Source organism: Mandrillus leucophaeus, unplaced genomic scaffold (genome assembly GCF_000951045.1).
Source record: "Mandrillus leucophaeus isolate KB7577 unplaced genomic scaffold, Mleu.le_1.0 Scaffold464, whole genome shotgun sequence".
NCBI classification, from domain to species: domain Eukaryota; kingdom Metazoa; phylum Chordata; class Mammalia; order Primates; family Cercopithecidae; genus Mandrillus; species Mandrillus leucophaeus.
Genome location: NW_012104965.1, coordinates 1,348,961 through 1,372,786, shown reverse-complemented (window position 1 = coordinate 1,372,786; position 23,826 = coordinate 1,348,961). Strand labels below are relative to the sequence as shown.

The 23,826-nt window shown below is 40.3% G+C and overlaps 1 protein-coding gene across 1 annotated transcript in view; it reads right to left on the bottom strand.

The window, feature by feature from the left end:
* Window positions 1-23,826, bottom strand: part of IL23R (interleukin 23 receptor) — a 98,757-nt gene that overhangs the window by 21,323 nt on the left and 53,608 nt on the right. The window contains exons 7-9 of the mRNA XM_011994982.1: window positions 21,664-21,820; window positions 4,720-4,809; window positions 3,449-3,551 (exon numbers count right to left, since the gene is read on the bottom strand). Coding sequence (XP_011850372.1) covers window positions 3,449-3,551; window positions 4,720-4,809; window positions 21,664-21,820 — 350 coding nt within the window. The remainder of the gene's footprint in view (window positions 1-3,448; window positions 3,552-4,719; window positions 4,810-21,663; window positions 21,821-23,826) is intronic.

Below are 23,826 nucleotides of genomic sequence, written 5' to 3'. Positions count from 1 at the left end.
TGTAAATTAGTTCAACCATTGTGGAAGACAGTGTGGCAATTCCTCAAGGATCTAGAACCAGAAATACCATTTGACCCAGCAATCCCATCACTGGGTATAACCCAAAGGATTATAAATCATTCTACTATAAAGACACACGCACGTGTATGTTTACTGCAGCACTGTTCACAATAGCAAAGCCTTGGAACAAACCCAAATGCACATCAATGATAGATTGGATAAAGAAAATGTGGCACATATATATCATTGAATACTATGCAGCCATAAAAAGGATGAGTTAATGTCCTTTGCATGGGTTATGTCCTTGATGGGTGCAGCAAACTACCATGGCACATGTATAGCTATGTAACAAATCTGCACGTTCTGGACATGTACTCCAGTACTTAAAGTATAAGAAAAAAAAAAACAGAAATCAGCATGCTAAATCAGCTAATACTAAAATTGTTTAGATATACAATTTGAATAAACTCCATGATCTATGTCAAATTACCTATGATAACTCATCAGTTATCAGTGTTATGCACCTAAATTGGAGAAACAACTGGTATTCAAGAGGACATAAACCCATTTTTAAGCATGGACTTATGGAGAACCAAGATGGCCACTTTGTCCTTCCAGAGTCCTTAAGGCTTTTATTATTAAAAGTTCTGCATTCCGCGACTCGTAATGGAAAAGATAAAATGATCCAAATTAAATATGTTTGCGTGGTGACTTATAAACTACTAAAATGCTTATAAACAATGTTTGGTTTGTCAAACCCATATTCCTGGGAAAACAATCAAAGCTTCAAGTACATTTGGCTACTTGATGAGACATTTAAATATTTGTAAGAGATTTCACTCAATTGTCACTTTCAATGCATATTTTCTGGTTGTATGAAAGCTTTCCCATGCAAGAAGATTGATGTTATAATAGTAGATTGTTATGCTACAGTATATTTTTACATGGTTAAAAAAAGCTGTTTATGGTTCACTGAGGACAATCCACCCCTTTACAATCTAGAACCCAAAGAATGAATCTTCTGAGAACATTAGAGAAAGACTGTCCTTGCCATCCACACTACAGCAAAACTTTGGGACCTCGAACTTCAGTTTCAGAGGTCCCACAACTTTCATAATCTCACAACTGAGAAGGGTCCTTCCACACCCATTGCAAACCTTAAGGTAAAGCTAACCAGGACAGTTTCTCCCCAGATGACAGCGTGCTTAATGTGAACAGCTTATCCCAAAATCATGGATTCAGATTTCTCTGCTATCATGAGACTCTTACCTTTGAATATTTTTTTTTCTTGCTTATGCCTCTATGAACAGTAGAAGTGAAAAGGAGTTCCGTTATGTGTGTATTATGGGGTATATGTTTATTTGTGAAGGATTTTGCAGCCAGGCTTATACATGGATAACGTTATACTTTGGTGGATAAAAGATGAAGGTCCAATGCATCTGAGAAATTTTAAGAGTTCATATGTTGCCTCATAATCAGTCAGAAACAGAACATTGATTCATTCCTCTTAACCCACATCATGGGCTAAAGAGAACATTGCCAGGAGGCCTTCACTCTTCTAGAAGGACATCATTTGTTAGGTCTTTTTTTCTATACTTTGAGGTAAAAGAGGCACTGATTAGAAATGTATCCCTCATGATAGGTTCTATAGCAGATTCTACTGTAAAGGCTATGGTTACACAACAAACTTTAAATTCTCTTGTGAAAGTTACGTGAAATAATATAATTGGCCAAACAGAAAAGTATTGGCTAAACAGCTGGTGGCACTTACGGCCTATGGAGAAAACATCTGGTATTTATAGTGATTCAGTTGTAGGGGGTTAATGAAAAAAATCACTTAGTTAAGTGAGTAGACTCTTCGTCTAGCTCATTCTTTCATGTATTTGATTTTAGATGGTTGGTTTGGCTTATGAGGACCCTGGGTAAAGAACATGCTCCAGACTCTTAGTATTATTCTCCCAATAGTCCTAATAGTAATCTCCCTGGTACACTGTATTCTCTCAAAGATTTTAAATGTTTAGAAGCAGCTATCTCTAGAATGTCAAATGGTCTCTCTTCAACTGGAATAACAAGAGCTAAAAGAAATGTGTGACCATCAGGACACCGTAACCTATGAATTACATGCTGAGACCAGAAACCCAAAATGATGGTAACTGAGAGTGGCACTGAGGCCCCAAGTTTTGGTCATACTCTCACCTAAGTGAGAACCTGACCAAAAACAGGGATTTTTTTTAAAAACAAAATTATGGGAGGCCATTGTTTTGGACTGAGCTCATGCACTAGACTCCAACAGACCAAACCAAAACAAAATGGAGTTGCTCATGCTAAATATGACATAATCAAGCTAAGACTTTAAGGAAACACATAGATCCTAGAACAGACCAGGTTTTGTTTTTCTCCTATAAACAGGATGTTTCAGCATAAGAAGGTACCTTCTACTCAGTCCTTGTTCCCACCTTACAGAACCCACTGTTCTACTGTTTTCCAGTGGGTTTCAAGACCAGGTAAGTACATTTACAATGGTGATAGTGACATCAATGACTAAAGTTTTGGTCAGTCTCTCAAAATTGAGAAAATCATCAAAAGGGGGGAATTATTAAAGCAAACTGAATATAATCTGAGAAGAACTCCATACTTCTATATTCGAGTCCTTGTGGATGAACTGTAACCTAGCCTAATAGGCAGACAAGATTGAAAACCTAACTTAGTAGTATGTGTCTGTAACAATAGCTGAGTCTTGGCCAATCCCAGCAGCCATACTTCAACCACTCATAGACTGCTAAGTGTTCAAACTGTGTTCAAATAAGGCAAACACCAACCCATAACCTATCCAGCTGTTTCTGTACTCCACTGCCGATTTCTGTATGTCACTTCTCTTTTTTTTTTTTGTCTGTACATTTGCTCTGACCACAAGGCATCCCTGGAGTCTCTCTGAATCTGCTGTAATTCTGGGGGCTGCTCAATTCACACATTCATTGCTCAATTAAACTCCTTTAAATTTAATTTGACTGAAGTTTTTCTTTTAAAACAAGGCAATTTGTGACTTCACCACTCTCAAAAATCCAGGCACTGTAGGTCAATTTGAGGCACAATGGAAAAGGCCGTGTAGTAAAGGAGAGAAATGGGCTTTAATATCAGCTATGTTTGGCCTCAGGGCTTAGTGTTCAGTGATCCTGGGCTGAGGACTTAGCCTCTTTAAGCCTCATTTAAGTCATCTGCAAAATAGATCAGGAAGCTTTTCTGGCAGGGTCGTTTTGAGGATTAAAGGAAAGACATCTGTAAAGAGTTTGGCATGGGTAAGTACTTATTAAACATTGTTCCTTTTCTTTTCCTTTATCTGAATAAAAATGTTAACAGATTTTTCTAGTAAACAACTGAAATGACTAAATTTTGGTGACACATATACATGTAGTCTAAGTCAGAAAACAGAAATTCTGCAAAAACCTACCCAGTTCGGAGTGATCTGTTAAATATCCCAATCAGAGAAAGAATTGACAACATAACAGCAAAGACGATCATTCCCAATAAAAGTCCAATGTCTTCTCTGTTGTCTAATGAAAGGAAAGAAAAATAATTTTAACCAAGTATTAGTGTTCACGTGATACCAGAATTACGATTCTGTCTACTCTGCTCAAAGCAAAGGTCTCAAAGGAGAAAGGGTAGGGGGAAGCAACATTAACCTTCACCTTGGGCCACAAAGTGACTGTTTTTCCAGAGTGCACAACTACCCCAGGAAACAACTTTTTGTCTGAGAAAGTTGGGCTACATGTATCTGATGTCAGTGGGTTTTTAGAAGTGCATCTAGCAAATGTGGTCAGCTTGTGCATGCAAATTTCATGTAAATTCTTAGTGGTGAACTTCATTTGGCTTGTCTGACACAGGTGAGAATTCCCGACTGCTGTAACAATGTCTAAAGCTGGTCACAATCATACTGATTTTTTTTAACTTTTTGTGTGAGATAGAATGTGTGAAATTTGTCATCATTCTTCAAAATCTACTGCTCATGAGATTTTCCTAAGTTTCATTTTCCTCATTATAAAATAGATGCATAACACTTAACTCATGGGTTGTTTTGAAGATTGAAGATGTCTCAAGAAGTCCTAGCACAAGATAGGTAACTAATTTGTTTTGAAAGAAGTTTTTGGGTCTTGAGCCCTAGCAGCTATTAAAATAAAAATGTGGCCGGGTGCAGTGGCTCACGCCTGTAATCCCAGCACTTTGGGAGGCTGAGGTGGGTGGATCACATGAGGTCAGGAGTTCAAGACCAGCCTGGCTACCATGGTGAAACCCCATCTCTACAAAAATGCAAAAATTAGCTGGGCATGATGGTGGATGCCTGTAATCCCAGCTGCTCAGAAGGCTGAGGCAGCAGAATTGCTTGAACCTGGGAGGCGGAGGTTGCAGTGAGCCGAGATCGTACCATTGCACTCCAGCCTGGGTGACAGAGCAAGGCTCTGTCTCAAAAAATAAAATAAAATAAATAAATAAATTTTCAAAATGTGTACAATCTATTGCAAAAGCTGGCAAAATCTACCTAAGCCACTTCTTACATTCAGTTTTAAGCAGATCTTTGTACTTTGTCTATATTTTCCTATGGAGGGCATAAGGCATATCTTATTGTCCAGAAACTTAACACCTGATGTGATTTTTTCAGTATGATGGGTTAAAATGGGCAATTACTAAAAGACTACTCGAAAAGTCTAAGTGGTATTTTCTTACCAGAAGTAAGGTGTCCTGTGGAGATGGAAGCAATTGTTAGCCCAGAATTCCATGTGTCGTGTTGGAATGATTTTGATGTGACCTGGGGAACTTAAACCAAAAGGAAAGAGCATCAGTTTCTTACATTTTGCACTCCGCTTGCCAAATTTCCCAACAGAGTTTCTTCCCTTGTTTAGAGAGGACTAAAGTAAACCAATAACTTTAATGGACTTGAAGGGTGGAATAAAAGCAATGGCCTTCGAGTGTGTGTCTTTTCTTCCTTTTATTTAATTGGGTAAATCTCAAAGGAGAAAACACTGCAAGGGCAATTATAATCTACCTAGGTTGTAAAACTTCAAGGTGTGTCCACTAATTTCATGAGGCTTCTAGGTGGCAAATACCAAGGAGTTTTATTTTACTGAGCCAGAAAAAATGCACGATAACTGATCTCTATTTGATTCCTTGCAATTGATGATGCAATAAGGTTCAGATTTCCTTGAAGGTCTCCAAGATGTGTCACTTTTGCCTTTGCACAATCTTTGGGATGCTGTTCACCTTCTCCTGGCTCCTCATAAGAAACCTAATTTTGGTTAGCAGGCACTTTGGTGTTGTAACACCGGCGTGGGATGTCACCAATGACTTCTCTCTGCTCTCTTCCCGCTGGCAAAGATCCTGGCAGCCTGGTCTAGTTATAAAGGCTGTCAGGACACTGCTAATGAATGCTTCTGACCAGGGCGGGGTGAGCAATCCTGGCACCTTACTTTCAGTCTGAACTCAAAGGGGTCCTGGTGCAGCCTTGCCGGTCTTCCCCTTCCTGATAATTAAAAGCTGACAGAAATGACTTCAAGGTCACAATTCTCCCAACTGGCAGAAGACATTTCTGAAGATGGCTCTAAGCCTTGGATCCCTGAGACTGATTCAAGCCCTGTGTATTCCGTCATTCTGATTTCAGTGCTCAAATTTTTCTTTTAAAAAAATTACTTTTGGAGGCAGGGAGAAATCACAACTTGAGGCTGAGATATCACAGGCTTGTATAAGGAGCAATGTGACTCATGTGACTGTCTTTGAGAAAAGGATCCTACATTTCCAATGAAAAGGTTTCTATGGGGCTTCAGAAATTTTTGAAAAAGGCTGGTCTGGCCAGACGCAATGGCTCATGCCTGTAATCCCAGCACTTCGGGAGGCCGAGGCAGGTGGATCACTTGAGGCCAGGAGTTGAGACCAGCCTGGGCAACATGGTGAAACCCTGTTTCTACTAAAAATACAAAAATTAGCCGGGTGTGGTAGTGCATGCCTGTAATACCAGCTACTTGGGTATCTGAGAAAGGAGAATCACTTGAACCCGGGAGGTGGAGGCTGCAGTGAGCCTAGATTGCGCCATTGCAGTCCAGCCTGGGCGGCAGAGGGAGACTCCATTTCAAAAAAAAAAAAAAAAAAAAGCTGTTCTGGGTGCAGGCATAAGTGTGAGGAGGAGGGTAGTTTTCTGAGAACAATGGTTGAGGAATATTAGGAGATGAAAACATCAGAAAAGCCAAAAGTTATTTCCTGTGTTTTTTTTTATTCTGGCTTCTCTACAGCAAGAGGAAAATGTTTCACCGGGAATTGTGACAAATCAGAAATTTTTTTTGGCTTCTCAATGCCTCACTAAGTCTCTTTTGCTCCATGGGTATATGTTTCCACCAAACTGAGGGAACAAGGTTATGCCCTGATGGCCAACAGTCAGGTTTATTCATCTAAAGTGGTATCTTTACAGACCAACATTCACTGGCATGGAACTCAGGCAGGATTCTGAATCTCCATTATTTTGAAATTTTAAGAATAAAAATACCGGCCAGTTGCAGTGGCTCATGCCTGTAATCCCAGCCCTTTGGGATGACGAGTGTAGGGGGCGGGGGTGGATCACAAGGTCAAGAGTTCGAGACTAGCCTGGCCAATATGGTGAAACCCTGTCTCGACTAAAAACACAAAAATTAGCTGGGCGTGGTGGCAGGTGCCTGTAATCCCAGCTACTCGGGAGGCTGAGGCAGGAGAATCACTTGAACCCAGGAGGCAGAGGTTGCAGTGAACTGAGATCACGCCACTGCACTCCAGCCTGGGCATCAGAACAAGACTCCATCTCAAAAACAAACAAACAAAAAAGAGTAAAAATACTACATTAAAAGGTAACACACTTTTCAATTTAGCAAGATCATGGGCTTATAGCATATGCTGCTGTCGTATTTTTGTTTTCACTTTTATTATTTTAAAATTAGCATTTTTAATTTAAAAGTAATATATGGTGTTGTTGGCTTTTAATACAGGTTAATATAATTCTGTTGTATAAACTACAGGTGGTTATTTGGCAATGAAACCTCATTCAGTTATTAATTTACATCATATAAAAACAATTTTCATATCTGACTAGGATTTTATTAGCCCAAACAGGGAATAAATACAATCTTCCTTTAGAATCTATTTGTTATCATAGTTCCAAATTAACCAGGTGCATTAAATTAAAGTCATTCATAAGAGGTGCTTAATTCTCAGAGGGAAATTTCACAAGGAATCAATTATCTAAAATAAGACAATTCATAAACACAATTGTCGGAGAAGAAATCAAGCCAATGTTAGGCACAGGACTGAAACGAAGCTATGTAGATTACATTCTTCATGGAATACTGCCACCACGTGGCTACGTCATTTCTTTTTAAATTATACTTAACATCTTTGTAAAAGCGGTAATTAAAGTACAGAAAAATTTTCAACAGGAGAAATAAAAAGGAGAAAAAAAGAACCATCCCTAATCCCACCCTTTTAATCCACCTGCTATTAGTGTTTTATGGCATTTGCAAGTATTTTAACATACAAAAGCATTCACAAGCACAGAATCTCACACACACACATGCATACACACACACGCACAGAGCCTTTATGACTGGAAACTGTTGTTTATATCAGTTCTGTCATCAGTGCATTGCCTAATTTGCTAAAAAAAAAAAAAAATCTCATGATATCTTATTGTATTTGGTGTTTATAGTGTTACACCCATAATGAGACAGTTCTGTCCTTGTAACAGAATATTAACTTACGCCTATTAATCTCACAGGACATACTTGAATATAATAAAAAAATCCAAATTATCTTTAATTTGGGAAGAATTTTTTATATAACTTATACACACTGGTATCAAACTTTAGTCTTACAAGAAGACAATGTGCCTGTGGGAATTTAGAGTGATTGCAAACAAGAAATATGGTTTCTTATTATTGGACAAAATTTAAAGCATTACAACTATATTTTTTGGCCTACCAAAACACCAGGCTAGTTTAATCAAATCCACTCAGAGGGACCTGGTTTTAGCAATAATGTATTCCATCTGCATCTTAAGGGTGATGCCAAATCATCACCTCCGCTCTTCTTTCTACATCAACCATACTAGTCTGTTTTCACACTGCTATGAAGACATAATCAAAACTGGATTTTTTTTTTTTTAAGACAGAATCTCCCTCTGTTGCCCAGGCTGGAGTGCAGTGGCACGATCTTGGCTCACTGCAACTTCTGCCTCCTGGGTTCTAGCAATTCTCCTGTCTCAGCCTACTAAGCAGCTGGGATTACAGGCGCCTGCCACCATACCTGGCTATTTTTTTTTGGTGTTTTTAGTAGAGACAGGATTTCACCATATTGGTCAGGCTGGTCTCGGACTCCTGACCTCAGGTGATCCACCTGCTTCAGCCTCCCAAAGTGCTGGGATTACAGGCGTGAGGCACCACACCTGGCCAAAACTGGGAAATTTATAAAGAAAAGAGGTGTAATTGATTCGCAGTTCCACATGTCTGGGGACGCCTCAGGAAACTTATAATCATGGCGATTGGAGAAACAGGCATGTCTTATATGACGACAGGCCAGAGAAGTGTGGAGCAAAGGGGGGAAAGCCCCTTATAAAACCATCGTATCTCATGAGAACTTACTATCACAAGAACAACATGAGTGTAACTGCCCCCACGATTCAATTACCTCCCACGACTCACGGGGATTATGGGAGCTACAATTCAAGATGAGATTTGGGTGGAGACACAGCCAAACCATATCATCGACCATGGGGCAAAGTGTGTTTTGTCATCCTTTTAAAGTGACCGTTTAATGAGTATTAATTATATCGCAGGTAACATGCTAAACTTTACACGTTTTTTCTCATTTAATCCTCACAACAACCCAATCACACAGACAATATTATTGTCCTCATCACACGGATAAGGAAACAAAAGAGTAGAATGGATAAATAACTTGCTCAGAGTTACATAGGTAGAGAGTGAAGAGTGGAAATTCCCATCCAGTTCTGACATGTAGTCTGTGCCGATCTCATTAAATTAATAACTCACTTCCACAGCAGGATGGCTCAGGGTAGGCAGCAGAGTCAGCCCTGCAAACAGTCTCTCCCAGGATGAGACTTAGCATTGCTTCACTGAGGGCTCGCCATGGTGTGTTGGGGCTGCCCGGCCTTGTGAGGCTCTCAACCCCACAAGCCCTACTGTGCTAACCCATTTAGCACTGATGCTTTAAATCTTCTAGCGTGGAGTTATTTTCTTCTTAAAACTGACTACTTTCCTTTATTACACAAGTAATACATGCTAATTACAGGGTGCTTGAAAAGTATAGAAGGGTATGGAGAAGATAACACAATTTTATATTTGTTTGCCAACTAGAAACTATTATTTTAAAAAAATATGTTAACAGTCTTTTGTGTATATCGGTAGCCTAGTGGAGATCATACTCTTTAGTAAATGTTTTGTCTTGCCTTTGTATTCAATTTTTTTTTTTTTTTTGAGACAGAGTCTCATACCATCACCCAGGCTAGAGTACAGTGGTGTGGTCTTAGCTCACTGTAACCTCTATCCCCTGGGCTCAAGCTATCCTCCAGGCTCAGCCTCCTGAGTAGCTGGAATTACAGGTGCACGCTACCACGCCCAGCTAATTTTTGTACATTTAGTAGAGATGAGGTCTTGCCATGTTGGCTAGGCTGGTCTGAAACTCCTGACCTCAGGTGATCTGCCTGCCTCAGCCTCCCAAAGTGCTAGCATTACAGGCATAAGCCACCACACCCGGCCTTATTCAATATTATTTAATAAAAATTTCCTCATTGTATTAAAAATTGTTCAAAACATCATGCTATGATGCTATGGCTAGTTAATGTTTCATCATGTTTTACTGTATTTATTCAATCATACCCCTACAGAGAAACTGTATAGCTCAGTGGTTTCAAACACCAACTGCACACTCAAACAAAACTCAGTCCAAGTCCCGGCCCTACCAGATGGAGTTCCACGGCCCTGGGCAAGTTGTTTAACCTCTCAGTGACTGTTTCTTCATTTGTAAAATTAGATAAAAGCAGTGAGGTCATGAGTTTTGATGAGACAGTTCATATCAAGCACTTAGTACCATGTTTTACACAAATAAAACCTTAATCAGCATTAATTATTGTTATTGTTGAACTTTTAGACTGGTTCCAAATTCTTACTATTATAATTAGGTTTTGGATGTATATCATTGTACATAAATTTCCTTTCCATGGATTATTTCTTAAGGCCAGATCTCTACAGGAGGAATTACTGAGCCAAAGGGTGTAGACATCTCTGAGGTTTCTTGATTTACTTTTGCGCTTGCCAATCTTGATGTTGAAACCACACTAACCAAGACCTACATCATAAAAGCTTTGATTAGAGCAGACACATGAACTTTTCTGGACCTTTCAGGAGGTTCTAGATACTCAAGAAAGAGGAGTCATATTAAAGGAGTCAAAGGATTTTTTTTTTTAAATCATTGAAGATTCACCCCACCCTCCCTCCTATTTTTCTCAAAACACAAATACCTTCTTTTGGTTTCTCTCTTTCGAATCTCCTTTTAATAATTCAGCTGTTTCACAGCATTTAAATGCCATTTCTCCAAGCCAGGCCAATTTAGCTCTGTGGTCAGAATTCAGCATTATCGGGCCAAGGGTAAAAAGTTGAGTATGTCAATTAGCAAGGCAAAACTAATGCCAACATATCAAATAGGCACCAGAAGCCCAGGGCAGGGAAAACGATGTGTCAGAACAAATTCATTACCACACCTTGAAAAACAAGTTAAGCAATGAATCATTTAGTGGATTACAGTGTCAGCGGTGTATATAAGGGTAGCAGGGTACACATAGACATATTCAAGGGTTTATCTTCCTTCCTATATTCCTAGGTTGTAGGTACTTGGTATGTAGCGAGAAGGTAAGAAATCTACATATGGCAGTTACATTGTTAAAAAGAAAGAAAAAGAGGAGGAAAAGGCAAAAAGCAGTAGCCACCCAGGAAATTTTTCTAAATGACAAGGACCATACAGAGAAGGTCTGATGTCAAAGTGTAGCAAAACTCTATATGAAACAATGGACAGCTTCCAAGTCTACACAGTGGTCAACAGATTCCTCAGAAGTACACCCTTGCTCTCCAGGCATAGCATGCTCCAATCTGAATAGTCTAGTGGACATTTGCCATGTTTTATTTGGCCAGCACTAGGATATACTTCTTTGTGGGCATCCTAAAAAAGCCGAGAGGCAGTAGGGCTACAAGCAAATGGCCTAAACCTCACCAACCAGATGCCCCTCCCCTAACACCCAGGCTGTGAATGTGGACGGGGTGACACAGGGCTTCAGGAAACCACTTAGAATCCAATGTGGGCACCATAGCTGTATCCAGGATACAGTGACAGTGGCACCAGGGCAGGCAGTGGCAGTGATCAGTGTCAGCTGCAGGGTCCTCGCCAGACTTTTCCTAGGCTATGATTTTGGCTGTGGTTCTGGCTCCTGCTCTCACTTGGATCCTGCTCATGCCAATTCGGCCAGGCTTTCTACAGATTTTCAGCTACCTTTCTAATCATTCTCTTTCTGCTTAAGATAACCAGGCTTGATTTCTTTTGCTTACACCTAAGCACCCTGACTAGTAAAAACTGCAATTGGTGGTAGTGGTTGGGGAGGTAGGGAAATGTAGCAGGACAAATGATGGCGTCATAAAGATGTCCGTGACCTAATCCCTGGAATCTGTGAATAGGTTACTATAATATTATGAAGTACATATTTTGTCTTCATCCTGCTTTTCTGGCATACAAGTTCTAAAATCCTCAGAATGCCCAAAGTGATAACTGTTATTTTGTATGCTAATGAGTTGATTAGTGGCTGGCAGCCCCTATGTAGCTTCAGGATGGGGGCTATTCAGAGGAAAGATCAAGGCATGATTAGAAGGTTGGGGTTTTTCAACCCATCCCCAACCTCCAAGAGGGGAGAGGGGCTGAAGGTTAAGTTGATCACCAATGGCCAGTGGTTTAATCAATCATGCTTACGTAATGAAGCCTCCAGAAAAACCCAAAGGCTTAAGTTCTAGGAGCTTCAGGAGAGCTGAACACCTGGAAAGCCTATGGAAGCTCCATACCCCTCCCCACATGCCTTGCCCTCTGCATCTCTTCCATCTGGCTGTTCGATTGTATCCTTTGTAATGCTGTTTATCATAAACCAGTAATCATAAGTGTTTTCCCAAGTTCTGTGGGACATCCTAGCAAACTGATCAAATCAGAAAAAAAGGTCATGGAAACAAACCCTAACAAACAAACCCTATAGCCAATCAGATGGAAGTATAGGTAACCACCTATTACTTGAGACTGGCATCTGAGGTGGGAGTTGTAGGATCTGACACTATGTCTAGGCAGGTAGTGCCAGAGTGAATTAACTTAGAGGACACCCAGCTGGTGTCACTCAAAGAATCTGCTAGAGAATTTGTTGCTGCGGGGCAGAAATCCCCACACACATGTTGGTAACCAGAGGTCACAGAAGTGATCTGTGTTGTGAAAGTACTGTACAGCAGGAGAAATTGAGTTTGTCCTTTCTAGTCAGTTACCTTATAAGGTAAAAGGGAATTGAGAGGGAGTGGCTATCCTAGATGATATGGGTTGATCCAGTAAAATCACAAGAGTTCTTATAAGCAGAAGGGAGAAGGGTGAGAGTCAGAGAAAGAGATTGGAAGATGCTATGCTTCTGGCTTTGAAAATGGAGGATGGAGCCATGAGATGAGGAATGTAAGTAGCCTCTAGAATCTAGAAAAGGCAATGAAACTGATTCTGTCCTGCAGCCTCCAGAAGGAGCATAACCCTATTGACACCCTGATTTCAGTCCGGTGATTGTGATTTTAGATTTCTCACCTCCAGAACTATAAGATAATAAATTTGTGTTGTTTTAAGCTATCAAGTTTGTGATGATTTGTGACAGTAGTAATAGGAAACTAATACAGAAGATGATGACTTCAAGAAAAAGCATAATCATAGGCTAGGCATGGTGGCTCCTGCCCGTGAGTCCAGCACATTGGGAGGCCAAGGTGGGCAGATTGCTCGAGTCCAGGAGTTCAAGACCAACTTGGCAAACATGGTGAAACCCTGTCTCTACAAAGAAAAAGAAAAAAAAGAAAGAAAGAAAAATAATTAGCTGGTCATGGTGGTGCATGCCTGTAGTTCCAGCTACTTGAAAGGCCAAGGTGAGAGGATTGTTTGAGCCCAGATCTCGTGAGCTGAGATCACACCACTGCACTCCAGCCTGGGTGACAGAGAGAGACCCTGTCTAAAAAGGAAGGAAGGAAGAAAGGAAGGAAGAAAGGAAGGAAGGAAGGAAGGAAGGAAGGAGGGAAGGAAGGTTCTTTTTTCTGTACTAATAGGTTGCAAACTTCAGGGAAATTACAGAACTCTTCTGAATTGTTTCCTATTCTGCAGGAACTAGGTGGTTTATTAGAGGTAGGACCTGAAGAAGGTTAAATAAATCCAAATGAAAAGTGTAAAGTGATTAGTATTTCAAGAAACACTGTGTCTGTTTAACATGGGTTAGTAACAAAGAGTCTACAAGTTCAGAACCCATCTCTATGTGGACAATTCACAAATCTCTAATTACAAATAATAAAATGTTTGAAAAATACATTCTATGCGGCATCATCTAATTTACATTATATTTAATAGCACCAATATTTAGTTCCATTGACATAATATTTGCTTTTTCCCTTTTAGCCACTTAAAAACCTGAAAAATTAATGAGCATCTTTAAGGAGCCACTGGCAGTGCAACAACTAATACTGTTTTGTGAGAGGAAAGCAAAATGTTTAATATCTTGCTCACACTTGCCTTCCTCTGGAAAACTGTCAAAGAAAAAAAAGAGCAATATGATTTATCTGGGAAACTTTTCTATGGCAAGTAGCAATTCAAGCAAGTTAATTAGTCATCGTGAAATGTGACTGCCCTTCCCTCAGGCCTCTAACCTGTTATTAAAGGGATTATAGAACCTGTATCTTTTCTTCGTTAAAAAGGGACCTATATTACAATGCAGAATTGAAAAAGATACCTGGCTAGCCATTGTTTTTTCACCTTTTTAAAGTCAGTAGTAGCAAATGTAGATGACTGACTTATACATTTTCAGTGTTGGTTTTCTACACTGACAAATTGTCTTTTCCCCTTTGGGGCTCTTTCTGCACTGCTGAAAAACCCCAGGATAAGAGTGGCTATCAAGATTGGTGGATCAGAAGCTCTAACTTCAGCAGCTCTCAGTGGTTCTCATGATCTCAGCTGAAACCTCACATCCAGAGACAGGGTGCATTCTAGGCAGAAGAGGGTCATGTGTGATGTGATGGTTAATTACGACAACAGTCCTGTATCCTGTGCTTTGCGGGGTTCCTGTAACACCCAGGTGGACTGGGGTGGCCAGTGACTCAGGAGAAACAGGAAACAGAGAGGGGACCAGATAGTACTAGAGATAATGGCCTAAGATTCTCACATGCCCACCCTTTTCTGTCCCCCAAACCACTACTACTAAGGCTATGGTGATACAGACAGGAAACAGGAAAATACTGAGTAAATGAGGGTGGTTCCCTGGCAGAGGTCCCACCCTCAAGCCTGGACACCCACAGCCCTAAATAGAAGCAGGCATTCTTGTTTTCATGCCCAAAAGTTGCCTTTTGGCCCACTATGCCCTGCTATCCTGTAACCACATAATAAACTCCAGACCCCAGGTTCCAGAAGCAGACAGAGAGATAAACAGAAGAGCAGAAGAATGACAGAATGGCTCGGCAGAGAAGGAGAGAAGAAAACGAGAATCTGAATGCCAAGAGAAGTTCGGTTGGGGATATTCGGAGAGGAGATCAGCCACTGGACAGCCAAACTCCAGGGGAAGATCATCTTCCCACTCTATTCCCTTTCCCGTTCCCTATCCATCCCTCTGAGAGCCACCTCCACCACTCAATAAAACCCCCACATTCATCCTTCAAATCGGTGTGTGACCCGATTCTTCCTGGACACTGGACAAGGACCTGGATACCAAGAGGGCACTGAGCTGGTTAACAGTTAAGCTGTCTGCGGACAGCAAAGCTAAAATAGTGCACTGTAACACATTTCCATTTGGCCTTTGGGAGTCGCAGACATCCACCCCTAGATGCTACCGTGGGGCTGAAGCCCCAAGGTGCTCGCCCCAGCTCCTACACCTGCCCGTTTGTGTGCTCCCCCTCCCATAAGGGATGTGAGCAGGTGCCTTGGCCAAACAGATGAGCCACATGATATGCGACAGGGGTCAGGGAACTCTCCCATTTCAATGACTTGGGCAATCATATCCACACTGCCTTTCTGTCCACATTTTCTGCCCATTCCCTATGTTGTCTTTTATGATGACACTTCCCTCTTAAAGAGTGTGTCTGACCTCTACAGCAATGGTTCTTACACGTCACTGCAGATGTATCACTTGGCAAAGGGTTCAAGAATCTGTACTTTAAGAAGTGCCCAAGCATTCAGGCCAGGCACAGTGGTTCATGCCTGTAATCCCAGCACTTTGGGAGACCAAGGCAGGGGGATCATTTGAGGTCAGGAGTTCTAGACCAGCCTGGCCAACATGACGAAACCCTGTCTCTACTAAAAATACAAAAAAAATTAGCCAGGTGTGGTGGCACATGTCTGTAGTGCCAGCTACTCAAGAGGCTGAGGCAGGAGAATTGCTTGAATCCAGGAGGCGGAGGTTGCAGTGAGCTGAGATGGTGCACTACACTCTAGTCTGGGTGACAGAGCAAGACTGTCTCAAGAAAAAACAAAAACAAAAAAAAGTGCCTAAGCATTCTTAATGTAGATTGTCCACAGACCCTCCTATGAGAAACAGTGCTTTCTAGACGGCCCATAACTAGCTGGTAAAGCACATGATGAATTGCCCGTGATGGTCCTGTCTTGGCTAAGACCACCTTTTTTACCTATCGTTTATCCTCATCTCAGACTGCCCCTTTCTTACCTATCCTATCCAAAACCTCCTATAGTACTATGGTTTCATTCTCATCACCTACCCCAAATCTGCTTCCACATCTTGTATTCATGCCAAAGTAGCAGTAGTCAATAGCATCTTCTGGTTCTTTTCTCATGCATTTGCATTTCCATAACAAACACTGCATTAGAAATGAAGCCCTGTTGGCATAGTTTTATCACTAGCTAATGTGCAGTGAACGATTTTGTTTGGTGGGCAGATGCAGGACCCTACTAGGTCTCTTAGGAAGGAGACTAGCAGAGCTATAAATAACGTGGGTGCTGGAATCCCATAGCCTGACTTAGACCCTGGCTCTACCGTTTACCAGCCTTGTAATGTTTGGCAAAACTGCTTGGGCCATATGGTCTTCATCTGTGCAACTGGGATAATCATTATACTCCTTTTATAGAGCTGCAGTGATAAAGAAAGAACAATTCATATGTAAAATGCTTATCAAAATGCCCAACACCTAGTAAGCATCCAATAAATGTTAGCTATTTTTATTTATTATCCTGAAGTCACCCTGGGATTCAGTCTGTTAGTTGGTCTCTTGCTATTATACCAGATAGAATAAATGGGTATTCTGGAGGATTGATTTTCTTTTTCAGCATAAGGCTTTGTTTGTCCTATTAAAGTCTAAATACTACAAGTAAAAAAAAAAAAAAAACAGAATAAGTCATTAAACTTGATTATAAGTGAGTTGGTTTGGTTCATTTCCGAGACCAGGTTTTTAATGGCCAAGCCAGGCACTATTCAGAGGGAAAGCGATGCAAAAGAATAAGAATGCTGAGGCTGCAGGACAAGCCATACCCACTTTAGGATTTGTCCTCTGGTCTTAGCTGGGCAGAATTTTGCAAACACATTGTATTGAGATGAATCAATTCAGTAATACACATGTCAGAATTTTAGAGACTAACTCAGGAAAGTCCTGCGTGGAAGAGGCATTATTGCCTGGGCTGTGTTTCTTCATAAATAAACCTTTAAGTACTGGAAGAGTTTGGCTGGCCAAAAAACCTCATTATCAAACAAGTTGGTTAAATAACGAATTACAGAAATGATATCATTTTATTTTTTCAATTGTGAGGCAATTCACTCTTCAGCTGTGAAGTCTGATTCTTACTGCTTTCATTTATATCTTTATGTATGATGCAATGTAATTTATATAATTATTATGCTTGATTTTTACTGTGTGTCTTCTCCAGAAGGAAACTTCTCCAAGACAGGGAATTTTGTTTCCTTTGCTCACTGAGGTTCTGCAAGGATCTAAAAATGCCTAGCACATGGTAGAGGCTAAATGAGTATTTTGTGAATGACTGTCTTTTCAGAGATCCCTTTTTAAAAAGCAATCAATATTAAAGATTCGCTAAAAAGCAGTTTGACAACATACATCAGCATCTTAAAATGTGCCTAACTCTTGATGCAATAATTCCTCTTTAGAACTAAAGGAATAAAGACCATTTATATACAAAGCTATGCAAAGAAGTTTATTGATAATAGATAAAATGGAAATGACCTAGATGTTATTTAAGCAGGGAAATGCCTAAATAAATTATAGTACATACATAAACAGGAATGCTATGCAGCCATGAAATCAGTTTTCAAAAACTTAGCAGGGTAGATTAAGTAAGAAAACCAGGATATAAAATAGTATATACACCATAGCCCCACCCATTGAAAAAATGCATAGGAAAAACCAGTATTAAATTAAATAAATTTAAATAGTGGGTATTTTTAGGTTGCACACTACAATAAACTTACATTGCTTTTACACACAGAAAAAAAGGTACATTTCCAAAGAGATGTAATATGAGCACTTTTCCTAACATACCTTTACTGTTTCTCATGTAATGTGTCTTAGAAAGGAATTTGTACCAAGAGAATAGTCTATGATTTCTCTTAGCTAACATGTTAAACTTTGATAAATCCAAGTTTTCAGGGGTACTTAATTTTAATTGGTAATTTTGTCTCTTAAGTGATTTTTCTCCTTAGGAAACAGACTTTAAATTTAAACTGGGTGTTCCTATTCCCTTCTACCTGAAGCTTAAGACTTTTATCTTTGTTTTATTTATTTATTTATTTAGAGACAGAGTCTCTTTCTGTCGCCCAGGCTGGAGTGCAGTGGCACGATCTTGGCTCACTGCAAACTCCACCTCTCGAGTTCAAGAGATTCTCCTGCCTCAGCCTCCCAAGTAGCTAGGATTACAAGCACCTGCCACCATGCCCGGCTAATTTATGTATTTTTAGTAGAGACGGGGTTTCGCCATGTTGGCCAGGGTGGTCTCAAACTCCTGACCTCAGGTGATCCGCCCGCCTTGGCCTCTCAAAGTGCTGGGATTACAGGCATGAGCCACCACACCCGGCCAAGACTTTTATGTTTAAAGAAGAATATTTGTAGTCCTATACTTAGAACACTTAAGTAAGCTGCTCCTCTGCTTCCCTGAAATTAAAGAATGAAATTGCTAAGGGATGGTGGGGAAAATGCACAGTATTTTTGACACTGGGATTAAGAGCCTTATAATCTACCAACTGAGCTAGCCAGGCAGTTCAATATTTTGAATAAGAAAACTTTTGTTATAGTTTAGGTGTCATTACCCACTAGCAATGTGCTATTTAGCAGGTCATGCTCAGTTTCTGCTTTTGTAAAGTAGCGCTAATTACACTACCAAATGTGGTTGACATCATAATCAAACAAGCTTATATACAGTAGTACTTTGTAGGTAGTTACCAATTTGCATAATCTTGCTAGGCAGTTATAGAGTTCATTAAAAAATAATTGGCTTATCAACTAAATTCTGACTATTATAAAACGGCATCTAAAGTCCTATGAATTGTTAACAGTATCAACTTGACAGAACACCTTCAATTAAAAACTAACTTTTAAAAAAGAGAACTGATACTGAGTACTGAAAATAATTCCCTGGCTGGGTGCCATGGCTCACCCCTGTAATCCCAACACTTTGGGAGGCCAAGATGGGCGGATTACCTGAGGTCATGAGTTCGAGACCAGCCTGCCCAATATGGTGAAACCCCGTCTGTAAGATTAGCCAGGCATAGTGGTGCGTGCCTGTAATCCTCGCTACTTGGTAGGCTGAGGCATGAGAATCTCTTGAACCAGGGAAGCAGAGGTTGCAGTGAGCGAGATCACACCGTTGCATTCCAGCCTAGGAAAAAGAGCAAGACTCTGGAAAGAAAGAAAAAAAAGGAAAGGGAAGGAAAGGGAAGGGAAGGGAAGGGGAGGGGAGGGGAGGGGCTGTCTCTTATACACATCTAGATGTGTATAAGAGACAGGGAGGGAAGGGAGGAAGAAAGGAAGGAAAGAAGGAAGGAAAGAGGAAAGAAAGAAAAGAATTTCCTAATAAATTGTTTCTTTAACATTTTTAAATTTAATTTCTGTTTATTTTTATTTTTTTTAAATAGAAGCAGAGTGTCACTATATTTCCCAGGCTGGGTTTGAACTCCTAGGCTCAAGCAATCCACCTGCCTCCATTTCCCAATGTGCTGGGATTACAGGCATGAGACACTGCACCTGGCCAAAGTATTTCTAAGATTTGGGCAGTAGGAGGTACCAGAAGAGCTTTGCAGCTAGTCATGCTCTTTGCTCCCTCTACTAATTTGGCAGCCATCAATATTTATAATGTATATCAAAGTGCCTTGAAAACATATAACACAATTCCAGAATGTTATCATAATGGTGCTATTCATGCTGTGATTATAATAAAGTCCTTCATTTCTGAAAAGAAAATGTTAAATCTAGTGTATAAGGTACCTACAGTAGGGAGACATCTTTAGGTTAGTGGGGCCATTAGTACTACTACAATTACAATAGATTCATTTTATTATTCGCTTCAACTGAAGTCTATTTGGTTAAGATGTTATTGAATGGCATCAGTAAATGAATATAAGCTAATAATATTAGGAGTAGGAAAATATCTGAAGATAATAAATCAGCTAAATCCTGTTGATGAGAAGAGAATTAATTCTGTGTTTAAGAGTTTTAACTTTCTGATTGCTTTGCTTTGCATATAGTAGATAACATTTATGGGTATGATTGTTTGGTGTCTCTTTTAGGAGAATATGTTCTGAATAATATCTTCTGAGATAGAGTCTCACTCTGTTGGCCCGGCTGGAGTGCAGTGGTGTGATCTCGGCTCACAGAAACCTCTATCTCCTGCCTCAGCTTCCTGAATAGCTGGGATTACAGGCATGTACCACCGTGCCCAGCTAATTTTTGTATTTTCAGTAGAGATGGGATTTTGCCATGTTGGCCAGGCTGGTCTCAAACTCCTGGGCTTAAGTGATCCAACTGCCTCCACCTCTGAAAGTGCTGGGATTACAGGCATGAGCCACCACACCCAGATTATATTTATCAATACATGTTCTTAGCTTATTGTATGGCTCACAATTGCCCAGGATGTCACCCAGGTTGGAGTTCAGTGGCGTGAACATAGCTCACAGCAGTCTTGACCTCCCAGGTTCAAGTGACCCTCCTGCCTCAGCTAGCATGGTAGACTGCATCTGTAGTCTCAGCCACTTGGGAGGCTGAGGCAGGAGGATTGCTTGAGCCCAGGAGGTAGAGGCTTCAGTGAGCTATGATCAGAGCCTGTTTAGATAAATAATTCTTCCTGTAGTCCCAAAGTAGCTGGGACTATGGGCGTGGGCCACCATGCCCGGGTAATTTTAGTTGTATTTTTGGTACAGATGGGGTCTCTCTATCTTGCCCAGTCTGGTTTTGAACTCCTGGGCTCAAGCAATCTTTCTGCCTTGGCCTCCCAAAGTGCTGGGATTACAGGTGTAAACCACTGCACCCAGCCTCTCAGGTGGTTTTTATGCCCAGGAATGTTTGAGAACCATTATACAAATTACAGTAAGCCTTAAGAAAATCAAATCAAAATAACAATTTAAATATTACCATCTACCCTAGAATAGTTTTGTCAATTTTGGTCGAAGTTAAAGAGAAAAAAATATTTTGTAGTTTATTTTGTTTTTGTTTTAAACTTATTTATATTATTATTATTATTATTATTATTGAGACCAAGTCTCGCTCTCTTGCCCAGGCTGGAGTGCGGTGGTACAATCTCAGTTCACTGCAACCTCCACTTCTCGGGTTCAAGCGATTCTCCTGCTTCAGCTTTCCGAGTAGCTGGAATTACAGGCACCCGCCACCATGCCCAGCTGATTTTCGTATTTTTAGTAGAGACAGGGTTGCCCCATGTCGGCCAAGGAGGTCTTGAAGTCCTGACCTAAGGTAATCCACCCACGTTGGCTTCCCAGAGTGCTGGGATTACAGACATAAGCCCCTGCACCTGGCTGTTTTAAACTTTTTTAGGAAACACAGTCTTGGTCTGTCCTCCAGGCTAGAAAGCAGTGGGATGATCACAGCTCACTGCAGCATCAAACTCCTGGGCTCAGGCAATCCTACCACCTCAGCTTCCCAAGTAGCTGGGACTACAAATGCATTCTACCACCCAGGCTAATAATAATTATTATTTTTTTGTACAGACTAGGGTCTCACTACATTGCCCAGGCTCATTTCGAACTCCTAGGCTCAAGCAATCTTCCTGCCTTGGCCTCTCAAAGTGCTGGGATTAGAGGTGTGAGCCACTGAGCTCAGCAGAAAAGATACATAAAGAAAAGTCCAAGAGAATAAAATATATAAGTGCACTCACCTGTTTCAGGTGTTTTATGAAAAAATGGTGAACTCCAAGCCTGCCAGTACCTTTTGCCTGTTTCTTGACATCTCACTTGAAATATGTACTTGATGTTTGGCTCCAAGTAGAATTCTGACTGTTGCACATATGTAAAATTGGTGTCAAATTCTTTAACCTAAAATGGACGGATAACAAGAATAAAATATGGTGTGCTTTTAAAACGTTATTTTATTTAGCGGAAATGTATGGAACACCTATTATGTTCCAAGCTCTCTTCTAGACTCTAGGAAAACAAAGTGTTCTTTATATAAAGCATGACCATACATAACCAAATACTGTCTCAAACATTAAAACTGAAATACACACTACTTTCCTTGAGATGGAGTCTCGCTCTGTTGCCCAGGCTGGAGTGCAGTGGCTTAATCTCGGCTCACTGTAACCTCTGCCTCCCGGGTTCAAGCGATTCTTCTGCCTCAGCCTCCCAAGTAACTGGGACTACAGGCGTGCACTACAACACCTGGCTGATTTTTTGTATTTTTAGTAAAGATCAGGTTTCATCATGTTGGCCAGGCTGGTCTTGAATTTTTGACCTCAAGTGATTCGCCTGCCTTGGCCTCCCAAAGTGCTGGGATTACAAGTGTGAGCCACCGTGCCCAGCCCACACTGCTTTATGTTTGACAACTGTCTCAAATCTTGAGAAAGTCCAAATATAATATTATATATATATTTATATGTGTATATGTATATATTTATTTGTGTGTGTGTGTGTGTGTGTGTGTGTGTATATATATATATTTTTTTTTTTGATAGGGTCCCACTCTGTTGCCCAGGCTGGACTGTGGAGTGCAGTGGCTCGATCACAGCTCACTGCAATCTCCACCTCCTCCTGGGCTGAAGTGATCCTCCTGCCTCAGCCTCCCAAGTAGCTGAGACTTCAAGCATGCACTACCATGACTGGATAATTTTTTATTTTTTTTGTAAAGACAAGGTCTCATTATATTGCCCAGGCTGGTCTCCTGGACACAAGTCATCCTCTGCTTTGGCCTCCCAAAGTGTTGAGATTACAGGAGTGAGCCATCATGCCCAGTCTTAATTTTGGAATATATTCTTAATTTTGGAATATATTCTTTTAATGGGGTGGAGAAATGGTAGCTGATAGCACCTGTTTGAATTTCCCTCTCCCCTGCAGCTGGATATTTAGATCAATAATTCTTCCTGAATGATGAAATAATTTTACTCGCTAATGGTGACTTTTAGAAAAAAATACCTATAAGCTAAGCTGTAAATTGGTCCTCATTGCAGGTTATTGCAGATTCTATAAGGCCCGATAATATATATATACACACACACATATATGTATATATCTATATATATGTGTGTATATATATATGTGTATGTGTCAGAGAAAAATTAAAATATTAAGAATGTTGAACTGAGAAATCCAATGGAGGATAAAGAAAATAGCTGAGGGATAAACACAAAAATCTTTTTTTCCCTGGAGCACTACACCCTGCTATAAAACATAATGAAAAATGAGCCCCAAACAAGCTGTTTCAGTTGGCAGAAAGAAACCAAGGCATTTGTACAGCATCTTCAGTATGTTCTAGTAACTGATTTACCGGGAAAAGTGAAGCATGATTGAAAGGCAGACATAAAATATGTCAATATGTCTAGAAATGCATTTATGCAACAACTAGGTGAAAGCAGTTATCAGATACTCATGAAAGAGAAAGTTAGAACGATTGAGATTAAAAAAAAAAAGAAGAATGAGGTATCAACCTTCTCTCAGGGATACTTCCATTTAAAACCCAACGTTAGCATTAATCCTTAAAACCTGCAATGCACTGAAAATGTAAAATTCATGGAAATATTTGTTTGGGGATGTCATCTGCCCTAGAATAGTTTTGTCTATTGAGAGATGGCTTATGGAAACTCTGAATGATATTTTTCAAATTCTGCATGAAAGATATCATTCAGAGTTTCCATAAGCCATGTCTCTATTCATGGCCCTGGAAATTTTCTGCAATGTTAATATAACTGGAGAGTGTCTGAGGTCTCCTGGGATCTAGAGAAATTTTACCTACTGTGCCAAAGATTTGACTTTCAAATGCACTCTGCTTCATATTAGTGTCTCTTGTAAGGAAGCTGTTATTCTCCAATATGCTTCTTACCATTACATTT